This window comes from Mustela nivalis (genome assembly GCF_964662115.1).
Source record: "Mustela nivalis genome assembly, chromosome: 2".
In the NCBI taxonomy this organism is placed as follows: Eukaryota; Metazoa; Chordata; class Mammalia; order Carnivora; family Mustelidae; genus Mustela; species Mustela nivalis.
This window is the reverse complement of record NC_139021.1, coordinates 141,667,456-141,683,387: the sequence shown is the minus strand read 5'-3', so window position 1 is coordinate 141,683,387 and position 15,932 is coordinate 141,667,456. Positions and strand designations below refer to the sequence as shown.

Sequence of the window (15,932 nt, the reverse complement as noted above, 5' to 3'; positions counted from 1 at the left end):
TCAAATGGGGATACAACATTCCTTTGCAGATGTACTACAAGGACTAGGTCAGCAATCATGAAGCAGTGTATTAAGGGTTAAAACGTTTGCCTTGCATTGAGTAGGTATGAAATAGTAGATGGCTGTTAGCATTTTCCTCTCTTTCCTTTCAAAACCTCAATTTCGCCCTCTGAGAAAGGCTGGTGGTAGAAACCGCCTAGAGTTCTTTTCATGTATCAGATGTATCTTTACTGAGTAGGTGGCAGGTTCCAGAAGCAAAGATGAGCTCACAGCCTAGTGGGAGAGTCAGTAGGTGAACAGGAATATTATAATAGAAACAGAAATTTTGCTCACAAATGAATCATTTCATACATCCAGATAATGTTTTGGTTAGCTTGTGGGGGAAAGAGATCAAAGCTACTATTTAATATCATTAAAACAATCATTATTTCTTTCACAAATGCTAACCCAGGCAGAAAGGAAAGAGCTTTCCAGAGCACTGAAAATAAAACCTTGTTGCAGAGAGTAAGGCTTCCCTCTGACTTCAATTGTAGCTGTAAATTAGCCCAGAAGCACACCCCAAACGGTAGCAAAATTATGACCTTATTTAAAGTAGATGCTTTATCAGCTCATCCTTTCGGCCAATTCTTTCCAGCCTCGAGTTTTTCATTTTCCATTGTCCTATTATTAGACTCTATTTTCTAACTGCTGGAGTCTGTTTTCCTTCTGGAGGTGGAGCCACCTACTGACACACACTCTCCCCTCCCTCCTGAGGCTCCTCACTGAGAGTTCCTAATTGAATTTCTGCCCTTCAGGAGCACAGGGTCATTGGGATGAATGCTCTGTCAGAGGGCTCCAGGAAGGCCAGGCTCTGGGCATCATTTCAGTGTCTCTCCACTGCCATCTCCGAGCACACCTCTGCCCCAAAGCCTGGGGTCTGTTTGTTTAATGAAGTCTTCTGTTGAAATAGTAACTCCTTTCCCGGACAGTAGCTATCACTGCATTTATGATGTGTTTAAATGAAAAAGTAGATTCTGAGGCACTAAAAACTCACCCTGTTTCAGGAACTCTCACAACCTTTCTTTCTCTGATTTCTGCTATATATGTGTATCCTTGCATATGACAAAATGCCACCTGATGTATTATAAGGCAAATGCTACATCATCGCCTTACTTTGACCTCCTATGAGCCTCATGGCTGTTCTGCTAAAGAAAAGGGATACTTTGTAGTTGGGAAAATGAAAGATGTTTTGCTCAAATGTGCCATCAAGTATCTTCCAACTTCGCTCCCTCACATTCTCCCTGAATAACTCTACACTGACTGATGGTCAAGGCATTTTAAAATGGATACACTTAATTCGTTAGGAAAATTTTTAGTGCCAGAAAAATCATTACTTATACTTGAGATGTTAATGAATTAATTTTAGATTGTAGCTATTAAATGGTCTTTTGCAAATATTTCATATATGTAGATAAAAATCATAAATTAATCCTGGGCAAATAAAAGGAATCTTGATTTCATTGTTTAATCCACAGAACCCTTACAGGTTTGAAAAACCATCCTCTTGTCTGTTCTTCCCACTCACTATAAAAATTCAGAGTCTGAGATAATGAAATTAAAAATGTCATTATGTCCTGATATGTTTTTGATAACCATCTGGACACAAGAGAGGAAATAATTCAGAAAAGAAGTGACCAACTGCAGAATTTATGTCATAAAACTGATTATTCTTAATTACATTTAAAATACATTTGAAATTTCCTCCCTGGGGTTTGAAGGGAATTTCCTCCAATAGCAGCTCAACTCTCTATGCCTCTGTTGGCAGAAAGAGCAGGCTTCAAGCTGAGGCAGGGGTAGGCTCTTTTCCTTCCAAGTGCAAATTCATGTTACTTCCTCTTAGAAGCTCTCCCTGGCTTAAGGACTGATCATTGGTATTTGGACTCTCCTACACAGATATGGGCTACATACATACAGATCATATAGAGAGGATGACATGGAACTTGTCACAATGAATTGAACTAGAAAATGTCCATCTCAACCCCTCCCTTCTTAGTTTTTCTGAGAACATTCATCAGCTAGGTTCCTACCGCCTTCCACTGGATGCTGAACACTGAGTACACTTAATAAACACCGGAAGAATAATGGCAATAATACATCAAATTGCCATTTATTTTTTTAGCGTATGTATGGTAGAATTGAGCATAGCTGCTATACCTCTCATATATGACATATATAGCTCTAAACACTTTCTATCTCACTCACATAGGATATATATCTCTGAATAAGATATTCCTCAAAGCATGCTTCATGCTTTCATTTATTTCCTGTTTCTTCTTTTAATTTTATTATTAATTTCTCATTTTCTAAAACTTCAACAGGAGGTTTTGTACATAAATATACTCAATGAAGATATTTCTTCCAAGTTCACCAGTCTGGCAAGGATTTCCCTTCCCAAGCCTAGGCTTTGGTGCCAGTGATGGTCAGTGTTGCCTCACTATGGAATTTTATCGCATGAGACAGTGGGAATTCTTGGTCCTGCAACTAAGAGCAAGTTCAGTAAAGGAAGAGGTTCTTTTTTCTCATTTACCATTGGACCTCAGTCCCCTGCATGATGCCAGATACCTAGTAAGTATTCCATATGTATGCACGTGCATCGCACTAATTCTGCTTTAAGGACACTACTTTCCAGGGACACCTGGGTGGCTCGGTCAGTTAAGCATCTGCCTTCAGCTCAGGTCATGATCACAGGGTTCTGGGATGGACCCTCACATCAGGCTCCCTGCTCAGCGGACAGTCTGCTTCTCCCTCTCTCTCCTCCCTCTCCCTGACTTGTACACACTCTTTCTCCCTCTCTCTCTCTCTCAAATAAATAAAATCTTTAAAAAAGCAGACTATTTTCCTGATATTTATTAAAGCACCAGAATAGCTATGATCATAAAAAAATAATAAACAGAGTTGTATAAATGCACTTCAAGATAAACTTCAGAAACGCTGCCTTCAGCTTCTTTCTGTCGACAAGGAGGGTCTGGCCCTCCTGTCCCATTTTTTTAGTTTTCACAAAAAACGGCTAGGTAGAAAGGTAATTAAAGACAACACTAACAGGAAGTTGATGTGTGCTTCCACAGACGTGGAGGACAGGGGAGACGCCCTGGGCTGTGGGAGCCCCCAGTTCTGCTTTCTCATCCAGATCCTGCCACTACTTGGTGACTCAGGGAATGCTCAGCTGATTTGGAATAAAGGGGAGGGGGAGGGATAATAATACAGAGGTTGTAGAATCGTGAAATTTATATTAAGAAAAAAACATAGAGCATACATGCTTTTCTGTGAATTTGAGTTACATCTGAATGACAATTAGGGTAACCATACATCCTAATGAACTTAAGGAATTGCTGGTGTGGTTTATTTTACAGAAGAAATTATTAAAACTGCCCATATATCTCAAACATTTTTGGATTTGGATGACAACCTATATGGTCATTCAGATTACAATATGTGTATGAGTGTGTGTACTGTATATGTGTATGTGTGTGTATATATATATATATACACATATACATACACACAATTATATAATTATATACAATTAATATTATATATAATTATATATATATATATGATACATGATTATGCATAGACAATGTGAATGTGATCTGGTCATTAAATGTTCTTTTTTTTTTTTTTAAGATTTTATTTATTTACTTTGACAGAGAGAGAAATCACAGGTAGGCAGAGAGGCAGGCAGAGAGAGAGGGGGAAGCAGGCTCCCTGCTGAGCAGAGAGCCTGATGCCCAGGACCCTAGAATCATGACCTGAGCCAAAGGCAGAGGCTTAACCCACTGAGCCAACCAGGAGCCCCTAAATATTCTTTTATATATATATATTTTTTTTTTAAATATTTATTTATTTATTTATTTATTTAAGATTTTATTTATTTATTTGACAGAGAGTACAAGTAGGCAGAGAGAGAGAGAGAGAGAGAGAGAGAGAGAGAGAAGGAAGCAGGCTCACTGCTGAGCAGAGAGCCTGATGTGGAGTTCGATCTTAGGACTCTGGGATCATGACCTGAGCCAAAGGCAGAGGCTCAACCCACTGAGCCACCCAGGTGCCCCTATATATCTATAGCCATATCTATATCTGTGTCTATATCTATATTGATATGTATATCTCTATATTTTTTTAAAGATGCTCAGACCAAAAGTGGATTGAAAAGACATACCATCCTCAGGAAGAGGGAAATGCTGCTAACATTTTGAAACCGGCTAGGGCATGAGTGGATGAGTAGACTCTGCACGAGGGTGGTGCCTATTTCCTCACTGTCCCAGGAGCCCAGGCAGAATATCCCAACCATCTCTGTCCTCTTTTGATAAGGTCTTACTGGAATGTTTGCCTGAGAAGCCTGCAGGGCAGGAACAGTGTTACCATAGCTAATGTTGTTCACCTCTTTACTTACAGACCATCTCTAGCCAAAAGTATATTTATGAATATGTTCTCAATATTTTTAAAAAATAAACTTGGGGAAAGAATCCGTAATTCACTCAAACTGTGGCAGATGAGATCACATACTTCTGGCTGAGTGCAGGAGCTCCCAAGTCACTCTCTAATCCAATAGGTCTGAGATCCCCACAGACAGGAAGCAGGTACTTGGGGAGGCAGCAGATCCAAGGGTTGCTATGGAGAGCCCTCAGCCAGAATGGCTTGAACAGTAGGAGGAGAGGGGGTTTTTCTGCATATCCCTATCTACAGAACAGGGAGAATCAAAAGGTAGCCTCTTGTTCCTGCTTTTCCCCGAAATTCACTGCTTGAATAATTATAAGGACCCTTGATTCTAAAAAGTGTTCTTGCCTATGATTCATTATTACTATGTTTTTCAATAATTTGTCTGGGTCAGTTTAACTCTCCTTAGTGGGTCTAAGCTGAACTTTATGTGCTTAGGAGACCCTGAGTACCCATCTCAAAGTGCTGGCCCAGATCAGCGTGCAGACCACACATGACCCGCAAACAAAGCTGTGCGGAGAGCAACATGCACAGCTTAGTATATTCAACCACACTGACTCCATTAAATCCACCATGTGTTTACACAGACAAGTACATTTTACTTCTATCAATCCTCACAATGATCCTATGAAGCAGGAATGTTATTGTCTGCAGTTAACAGGTAAGAAAACAGAGTCACAGAGAATATGTGTAAGTTGTTCACCTGCGAGTCTGTGGTGGAGGACTAAAGCTAACCAGCCAGTCCAAATGGGAATCATCGACACAATGAAGGCAAGTTACACTGATGAAGTAGGAGAGGAGAAACATTTCTTCCTCTTAAAGCTATGTCCAGCAAGAGGAAATTCTTGGAACATCAAAAACCGGTTGCAAAATTGTCGGAGTCTCCAAATCAGCAGTGAGAAGCCTGAGCCCTGGGAATGCACAAGGAATTTTCTAGCCTGCCCCTTCTCACCTTTTAAAACCCGAGTCCCCAATTAATCAAATACATAGATGATAACCACTCAATTTCTCTCACAGGACTGCAGCAAACATGCTTTGGTTTGGTTTCAATACAAGCAGAAGGGAGAAGAGAAAAGAACCGAGGATAATAATATCACATACAGAGTGTCTATTGGGTATTGAGAGCTTTCTTGATGCTGCTACTTTTCATTCTTCTATCAGTCTTTAGGACCAGTATTTGTCTGTTTGTCTGTCTGTCTGTCTGACTCTCTTTTCAATATAGGACAGGAGGTTGTGGTTAAATGCCTTGCAGAGAAACCTCATACAGCCAGTGTAAAGCTGGACAGAGCTTTTAATTCAGGATGGTCATAAATGCTCACATTTGCCTCATGTACCTCTTACCCCAAATCATACAAGGAAGCTATTTTAAAAACACATTGATGTCAATTCTTTGATACAAGAAATCCAAATCACAACAGTCACCTCAAGAAACACCATTTCACGTTTCAACTAGAGCTCCCAATCAAGACAGAAAACATTAAAATAAGGGAAGAATCTTTGACTATTAACTAAAAACATGTTTCTATTCTCCATCAAATGTGCTTCTCTGGACTTATGCACAATATTTAAGTGGCCCTTTAAGAAAACCAGCTGGGGTCCAGTGCAAACAGGTTAAAATAGAAGAAGTAAACCAATGCCTACGTGTCATCAAATTGCAATTATGTTCACTGTCCTGTTGTTCTTTGCTTTTTAAGCCACTTTTTTAAGTTTCACAAACTTCATCCACAGAAAATAGGCCAACAGTTATCACTTGGCTCATTTGTCCACGTCAGGGGCAATCAGTAGACAGCCCGCTATGAACACGGCTATTACAAATGACTCAAATTATACCCAGATTGTGGCAAACATTTTCATGAACATTTAACTAATGAACTTGAAAATTCTTCTGAGGCTCTTCACCCTGTTATTCAACTCCATTCTGCAGGGACTCTGCCACTAGACCTGGATTTAGAGATATTTCAGCCTCTGTCATCTCCTGCCAATGGAGTTCAGGGATGTGTGCCAAACTCCATTTCCCTTCTGCCTTGTGTCAACCATGGGGAATCATTAGCTGCTGCACTCAGAGCACTTACTGAAGAATCATTTGATAAAGAGGACCCTCACTGGGTGGGTGAGCTAATGGACCTCTGAAGTCACAGAGCAAAGCACTGACAGGGAGGGTCCTGTAATTTTATATAGTATATCATCGGGAAATGGTTACACTGGGCCAGTCAATGCTCTTAAAAATGGAAGCTTTGATTTCAAAACCTACACAGGCAGAATGAGACAAAGTAAGGAACAGCAACTTCTCGAAAGTCTCCTCCTTCTTTCAATTGTTTTCTCTGCTCCCCAAATCCTGGGAGCATTTCACCCACATCACTGACTGCCCAGTCCATCAGCCCATTTATGGAAGTACAGCCTGGAGCAATGGCTGCTGTTGGACGGCTTCTCCCTTTTTCTAGCAGTCCCATATTTCATGCGAGTCAAGCATCTTCCAAGTGAATTGCTTGACAAATTTCCAAAATGATCGCTTCAGATCAAATTCAGCTAAAATGCCAACCTTTCCAAAGTTTTGAAAATCCATTTTTACAGCAAGGCTGCCGAAACATCTAATGAGCTTCAATTCAGGAGAGGCACATCCTTTTAACTTGAATTTGGCCTCAAAACAAGTTTGGCCCAGTCAAATGCTTACCAATCTTTTCAGTCACAATGGCTCCCTCTCTCACTCTAGTGAAATAGATTACAGATAGCACCATTTCCCAAGTTCTTAAAATTTCTAGAAATGACATTAAAAAAAATGTTCAAGAATATTCTGCTTTAATTCAGAATATTTTGATTCAATGAGTTTCTAGTGACTTGCTTTCCTTCTCCTCCAGCTTTATTACTGTAGGATATATCTTTCTATTATTTCTTTTTTTTCTTTTTTTAGGTTTCAAAACAGATGAATTCAGCACGGAAAAGAATTAGCATAAAAAGTGTAAATGAATTATTAATAAAAGAAGGAGCAGACACATTCAAATGGACTTTGCAGTATTTAATCTAGAAGGGCTTAATTGGAAGTTCTCTTATCAGCCTAATAATAATGAACTATAATGACCTTGATTTAACAGAACCAGGGACACTATCTATCTTTCTTAATGGAAACATGAGAAGCAAGGGTCAAGTGTCTTACCAGGTATTACATAAATGAAATATGTGTGTAATGTACAGATCTTAGAAAATTCATAATGTTTGAAGAAGAAAATAGTTACAAAACCTATTAGTTTTTTTTTTAATTTTCACTAAGCTCTTTTTTAGAATTAGACTGCTATTGCATGCTCAAATTTAGAATATTTTGATTTTCATATATACATCATGATATAACGAGCATTTTCATGGCCCTAAAACATTATGAAAATTCCAGTTAGGTTGAATTCATCCAATGCATAGGTGTATTCTAATGTATATAAAATTACAAATTCAGGGTTTTGTTTTATTTTTCCAATACAAATAAACCTGTGGTGAATATTCTTTTAAATAAATCTACATACACATTTCTGTATACTGCAAAAAGTTTTAGAAACAATATAAATATTTTGAAACATTACATATAGAAGATACTTAACAAAATGTATTCCCTCAGGTAGTAAATGAGAGTGTGCTTTTACTCTACTCTCAGCAAACTATTTGCTTTTAAAAATCATTAAGTATGTAATAGGCAAAAAAAAAATTAATTTGCATTTCTTTGTGAGGCTGAGTATTTTTCATGTTTATTGGTTATTTGTATTCTTTTTTAAGGGAAGAATACGTTCCCCTTGTTGCCCGTTTTCCTACGGAGACTTAATTTTAATGTTACACTAGTTGATTTACATGACTTCTTCAGAATATTAATTCCTTGCCATATTTTATTATACGGTATACTGTGGTTCATCTTTTAATTGCATTTCTGATTTATATTATCCAGACCAAAAAGCAAGGTTTTGCCAGGATGTTTATTTTTTTCCTTCCATTGCTTTTTGTTCAAAGGTCCCTTCAGTTGCTGTCATAAATAAGTATGTAATTTTATTTACCATTCTGTTCAAGACTTTATTAATTACGTTAACTCCTGAATTCATTAAAAACAACTTTTCATATAAAGAAGGAAAGTAAAAACCCAAATTTGATTTGTTTTATCTGATCACCAACCAAATTTACTGAGCAATGAGACTCATCTTCCCTCTGATTTATGGATCTCTCCTTACTCTACACTAAGTTCCAGAACATACCTGATTCTGGTATTGCCAGTCTGTCAGCCAATGATCTTGGACTTTATAGCATATTTTAAATTCAGCAAGACCAAGTTTGTCTATTTTTCTTTAAAATCCCCTCTGTCGAGTTATTTTGAGAATCTTGGCATTGTTCTTAAATTTTTCATTAGCTTGCTCTATAATTTCTAAATACTAAAAATAGCTTCCCGAAAATACACTAAGGAGTAAGAAAATAACAGTAAAAATATGAAATCTCCCTCATCTCAACATTCATGCTGTTAACACTTTGAGCAAACATTTTTGGGATCTCTATCAGAGATGATCTAGGTAGGTTTGCATCTACTCTTCTTAGGCAAGTAAACAGAAAAGTGTTAGAGCATCATCAATCTTTTTCAACATAGAAAATGTTTTTTGATTCATGGGCTCCCAGTCACAGGATTTATTTATTGCAATTTATTTATTTTTTTTTTTTGCAATTTACTTTTAAAATACTAAAAAATATTATCTTGATTTCTCTTATATCTGAATGTCATAAGTAAAACATTTACTGTAGATTCACAGACACCCCTACATATTGTTGTTCTAATATACTGAATTGTGTTTTTTATTTGACTTGAAACATGGCCCAGTTGGTAATGTATCACAGATACCCCCGGTAGCATGCCAGTCACGTGAAAATACTTCCCCTAGTTTTCCTTACTTCCTGACAATAAACTACTTCACTTACTCCAAGTGCATTACAAAGTACAGTGCCATTTAATTCCTAAGTTCATTTCTGTATGTATTTATTCAACAATATCTTGGTGATAGGAGGTGCTCAATAAACATTTGCCGAATGGAGAACAATGAATGAAACATGGTACTTAAATAGAGTGCTATACAAAATAACATATTATTAATAACTACATGGGGATTCTTAGAAGTGGCTGATGCAGGAACAAATGTAAGCTTTTTATTCACAGCAAAGCCCAGAAGATGAATAGTGGGCACATGCAATGTGTGATTTATTCATACACTCTAGTAGGAGATTTATAGGCATCTATTAACCTACTCGAGTTCCAATTCTGTCTTAGGCTGGTCTTTTGTCATGATTAGCTATGTTGTGACTCTATGTTAAATAACAGGTTGTCTGGGCTGAAATATGCAAGAAATATGAAGACAGAAGGTCAAAATTATATATATATATATATATATATATATATATATATATATATATTTCCCACTGAATCATAGATATATCTCCACTTGTGTAGGCAAAAAAAAAAAAAAAAAAAAAAAAACTTCAGCATGCATATATGTACAAAAGCAAAAGACATTTTTTCCAGACCTGAGATACATTATAGTATCATAGACTGGATTGTCTCCCAAATAATTAATATGTTGAAGTCCTAACCTCCAGTAACTCAGAATGCGAGCATATTTAAAGAAAGTGCCTTTGCAGAGATAAGTGAATTAAAATAGAGCCATATGACTGGTGTCCTTATAATAAGAGAAAATGTGAATACAGACACGTACAGAGGGAAAAAAAATGAGAAGACACAAGAAGATGGCCATCCCTAAGCCCAGGAGAGAGACAGAAAGGAAACAACTCTGCCAACACCTGGAGTATGGATTTCTAGCTTGCAGAACTGATAAAATACATTTCTCTTGCTTAAACAATAAAATACATTCCTCTTGCGTAAACCACTCAATCTGAGGTACTTTGTTACAGCAGCCCTAGCAAACTAATACACCATGAACTAATCCAGAATAGAGTGAGGCTGTATGTTGAAAAAAAGTAAGAATTATTTTGTTATTTGCAACACTCTCAGTTTTCAAAAAGATTAATTGTACCCACCTGCATACTGTGTGGGGCCTGATTTGATCCCTCCTTTGGGTAAAATACCATCCTAAAAGTCACTGCTTTAGGTGATATTTTTGATTAATCCCTCCACCAATCAATTAGGTATTCAAACATAACTGACAGCACTGTCCACTTCCACATGACGATCCCTTTAATGTACGGTTGAGGATCTATGAGAGCTTGGATACAATTCATGCTTGGAGTGGGTAGATCACTCTTGGCTTCTCCCTGGAGGTCTTAAAGTCATTTGTGTGCTTTCTACCTCTGTCTACACTCACCTAATAAATATAACACAAGAAGAGGGATGTGGGAAGGAGCATTTCCACTTTCCTTCATCCCCAACCTAGTTTCCCAGAGGACAGAAATGGGGTGTAAATTTTGTAAGTACGGTAAATGTAATAATAGTCCCCAAGTCATATGGAAGCCATGTTCTCAAGCATGAGAGCAGGTCTCGTCCTGTTTATCCTGACAGAAGACCACTGTCACTTATCGGCTCTTCCAAACCTGTGTTGCCCATTGGGACAACTCATCTTCCTCGTGGACTGAAGCTGGCCCTTAGAGTCAGGCAAGATTTGCCAACATGTTCGAAGCTCCTTACTACAAGGTGCATTTCGCAATGCCGTCTTAATAAAACAACACAGAATGAAGCTTCATAATAGCAATATAGAGAGAAAAAAGTCATAATTTTCCATGCTTCATGGTTCAGAATAATTAATTTAATAAGTGTGTCATATGAGAAAAGTAAATAAAGAGAAGGAAAGGGGTGTGGACACATATGTTCACGGAAGCATATACAATTGCAAGAAAAAAAAAAAAACAAATTACCCGGGTAGTGCTGGAAATAAAAGCTCAGTGGGAAATATTTTGGGGATGCTAATTTGATTCTTCTACGGAACCTTAAAGCTGCAGTGCTTACAAGTGCACTATTTAGCTCCACCTGTTTTTTATTTTTAGCATTTATATAACCTTAAGTCTCTAAAAACCAATTAAACACCTCCTGATCTCTACTGGGAATTTCCCTAAGTAGTTCTCTACCTCGAGAGTAACAGGACTATGATTTCATTTACAACATCTTGCTGGAGAGCATTTTATCAAGAGAGGTGTTAGAAAAATAATGAAATTAATAAACGAGGGCAGAATCAAGATGAGCTCCAGTCTTCTCTGGACACAGTCACAGTCTGGGGTTTGGTTCACAATCAACATTGAGCTGCATGATCTTAGATGAGCAGTTTGCTTTGTCATGCCACAGTCTGGAGTTTCTCAAGAAAGGGTTATTGTGTCAGGCCAATGTGTCTAAGTCCTACACCAACAATGCAGGCTTCTAAAGGGAGTAAGTATTTCTACTAAAGTGGTAGATATAAATGAAAACCCGTCTTTGCTTAGGTAAAATTCTGATCTTGTCTATTTTAATTCAGTTTTACCTTCCTCAAATACTAAAGTCACCCATATTATGACTCCTGATTTTGCCATTCCAACAGCTAGACTAAAAGCATCCCACATACACTCCAGAGCTCAACCACCACCCTCTGCCGCCAGGCCTCTCGGAGGGCCTGCCTCCGGTGCCAGCCATCAGTGGCTTACCGACAGTGTTTATGGGATCCCGTCAGGGTCTCGATCACAAAGCACTCGCCATCATTGAGACAGTATGCGAGGTCCTTGTCTCGGCAGGGTTTGAAGTGCTCAGACCGCTCCGTGGAATACGTCGTTGTATCTGTCAAAAGAAACACAGACAGAACCACTGTCAGCAGCACAGTCGGTCACCCCAGGTCAAAACCCTGGCCAGGATCTGTGCACTGAGGATTTCTTTCTTTTTTTTTTTTTTTTAAGATTTCATTTATTTATTTGACAGACAGAGATCACAAGTAGGCAGAGAGGCAGGCAGAGAGAGAGAAGGAAGCAGGCTTCCTGCTTAGCAGAGAGCCTGATGCGGGGTTCGATCCCAGGCCCCTGGGATCATGACCTGAGCCCAAGGCAGAGGCTTTAACCCACTGAGCCACCAGGTGCCCTGCACTGAGGACTTCTACGCGCTGACCCTTCACCTCTAGAGAGAAAGAGCATAGACCCTCCACTGGACTGAAGAAATGCAGCTGGATATGACATTTCATGACCTAATGGTGTGTGCTCCCACAAACTCACAGGGTAAAACATAATCACAATGAGATGGTACCAACAGGTGTGCCTGTGGGAGGGGATTAGGTCATGAATAGGATTAGTACTCTTCTAACAGTTCCCCAGAAACCTCTGTTGCCCATTGCAGTCATAAGAAGATAGTACTCTATGAGCCAAGAAGTCCTCTCCACACACCAGACACTCAATCTCCAGGCACCTAGATCTTGGACTTCCTAGCTTCTAAAACTGTGAGAAATAAATTTCATGTGTTTATGAGCTACCCAATCTGTTAAAACAGCCCCGGCTGACTACGACAAGCACTGTATTCAGTTTTCTAAATTTCTCCTCTACATTTTAGCAATTGGAATCACTCTATAAGCCCCCACCGAGGACACGGTAACAGTAAAAGTGGAATGATTCTGCAGGCAAACACCTCAATCCCGCTTTCATTCACTCAGTTTTTAACAAACATGTTGCATGAAAGATTGAAACAGGATCTCCTTCCCTTTATTGTTGCCAAATGTCATTAAACATCTGATCAATGCATATTGCAACTGTTCTGTGGAAACCAATGTCAGTTTCTAAGCGTTTTTTTGTTTTTAGTTACAGTTCTAATAGGTTAAGAGCTGAACAAATTAGTCTACTTTTTCCCCCTTTTCTTATGTAATTAAAATGCAAATATTCTAAATTCTGAAACAGAATCTCAAATGTGAAGAATATTTCTGGCATATACCTAACAGAACCAAATTACTGTCATTTTTAAGCATTATTTTAAACATTTGCTTTAAAATCATAATTACTAAAATTTTTAAATTAGGCTGTATGTCTGCATCCTTTTCCTAAATATGAAACTAGCCATAAGTATGTCCTGTCTACTAGATACAGACTCTGTTATCACACGCACATATTTTATTCTCACAGTTTTAAGCAACTCAAGTATTAGCACCAATTCCACTGCCACATTGGAGAAAAAATATATTTAAAAAGTCAAAGAGGGGGGCATCTGGGAGGCATAGTCAGTCACGTGTTCAACTCTTGATTTCAGCTCAGCTCATGATCTCAGGGTGATGAGATCAAGTCCAGAGCCGGGCTCGGTGGGGAGTCTGCTTGAGATGCTCTCTCGCCTCTCCTTCTCCCTGTCCCTGCTCATACTCTCTCTCTCTCTCCTTCTCTCTCAAATAAACAAACATTTAAAAAATAAAATAAAATAAAGTCAAAGGTGAATAAATGATTCTGTATTCAAGCTCCTTTAATTCCCTTTTTCGGATCTAGATTAATAATAATGTTCATAGTGTGGGTTCTTATAACCAACCAGCTGAGTAACTGGAAGCCACTGGAAGTCTCTCTTCCTGTTCATTAACCAAACTGAGGGGAAAGTGACTGCCCTAAAGCAAAATACACTCATACCCTTCCCACATCTTAGAATCCTCAGCGGCCCTCCATCCCCATAAGAATAACTCCAAATTCCTCAGAGACTCACATAAACCAGTGGCATTTTGCCCTCTGGTGTCACCTTGTGAGCCAAGACACACAACTTCATTACTGATTATTTTTCTTTTTCTCCAAACACCAGGAGCTGTCACATTGCTCCTTCTTCCTGGGCCATCTTTCTCTTTGCTGGAAGACAACTAGAAATCCTTCAAAGTTTACATCATTTTCCCATTGTGTCTCAAGAACACCTTTTACCACTCACATCACTGCTTCAACATTCAATGCTGCAAGTAGCCATTTGTTCACATGTTTATCTGTTTCTTTAGTCTGTGTGTTTCCTTAAGGTCAGAGGTGGAGCCTTGAATCACAATGGGTGTTCAGGAAAAAATGTCTTTAATAAATCTGGATCACTCTAACACTGCTAACACTTTAAATGCCCTTGGTAAAAGATATGATCGTTAAAGACATCATCACAATCATATAAGAGTTAATGCATATCGCACAATAAGTTAGATATAATTTCACACCAATATTACCATTTTAGTATATCTACTTTAATATTGAGGAATATTGGAAAAACACACCTTGTCCTCAGATTCATAGAAGTCTTCACTTATACACTGCTCATATAATTTGGGCATCAAAACAGCCCACATCGAATATCCTCTTTTTTTGGTGGTACAACAGAAACTTATTTTTCCACTTCAAAATATCTATCTATTAATACTTTGGCACAAAATAAAGGCTCTGCAAAACAGACACATTTTCTGTTTTCCAGGAGATCTCCTCTACAGAGAAGATCCGTTATGAAGACAGTTTGCAATAGGTACACAGAATCAATCTCTCTCTCTACTGGAAATATTTAAAATTCAAGAGCTCTGAGCAAAATATTCAATATGAAACACCACACAGTTGATTGCTACCCTGACCGCTGAAGTATATTAACTCATGATCAGTTAGTTTTCCTTTAATTTCTTATTATCCATTTATTGATATTCACTGATCATTCCTCTAAGAACAGCTTTTCATTAACATAACCTACAGCATAAAAAGTGAGATCCTTATTTTACAATCAGTGGTTTTAACAAGCTACAGACTCCAAGAGCAATACAATGGCAAAGCAATTACAATCAATTAGTTTTCATCTGACAAATGCTGTCTCCAGCGATTACCTCCCCATTCTACCAATAGCCTTCCCCATCACGTTATTGTCTATTAGCACATTTCGGTGTATCAGAAGCCCAAGTAAATGCCTCTGCAAAAGTCCGAGGTGAGAGAGTACAGAGATGTCAGGCTTAACATGTACTCAGGTTTTCTATTTCCATAGCTTAGAGAATCTAAAACTTAACACAAATACACATGTTTATCCCTTATAATGACTTGGCTGGATTCAAGGAAACACCACCGTTGAGTATTTTTAACATCTTTTTTTTTTTTTTTAAGATTTTGTTCATTTATTTGGCAGACAGAGATCACAAGTAGGCAGAGAAGCAGGCAGAGAGAGAGGGGGAAGCAGGCTCCCTGCTGAGCAGAGAGTCTGAAGCGGGGGCTTTGATCCCAGGACTCTGGGATCATGACCTGAGCCGAAGGCAGAGGCTTTAGCCCACTGAGCCACCCAGGCTGTTTTTTAACATCTTAATTTTTAACATCTTAATACAATAAACAGTAACAGAATGCTAAGCTTACTCCTTTTATAAGTAGACTGCAATCATCAATAAATTTGAAACCTTAGAATTTACCTAAACACTTTACTACACAGTGTCCATTTATCACTCACCTAAAATCACAAGGGATTGGGCAAAGAAAATAATATTCACTGTGATAAAAGTTTACACTTGTAAGGCATCATGCCAAATATGTCAATGGAAAGA

At 38.3% G+C, this 15,932-nt stretch overlaps 1 protein-coding gene across 10 annotated transcripts in view; it reads right to left on the bottom strand.

Moving 5' to 3' along the window:
• The window catches only part of NRG3 (neuregulin 3), a 1,043,540-nt gene that overhangs the window by 575,549 nt on the left and 452,059 nt on the right, over positions 1-15,932 (bottom strand). For all 10 annotated transcript variants that reach the window (XM_082719379.1, XM_082719385.1, XM_082719381.1 and 7 more), the window contains exon 2: positions 12,103-12,232. In XM_082719379.1, coding sequence (XP_082575505.1) covers positions 12,103-12,232 — 130 coding nt within the window. The remainder of the gene's footprint in view (positions 1-12,102; positions 12,233-15,932) is intronic.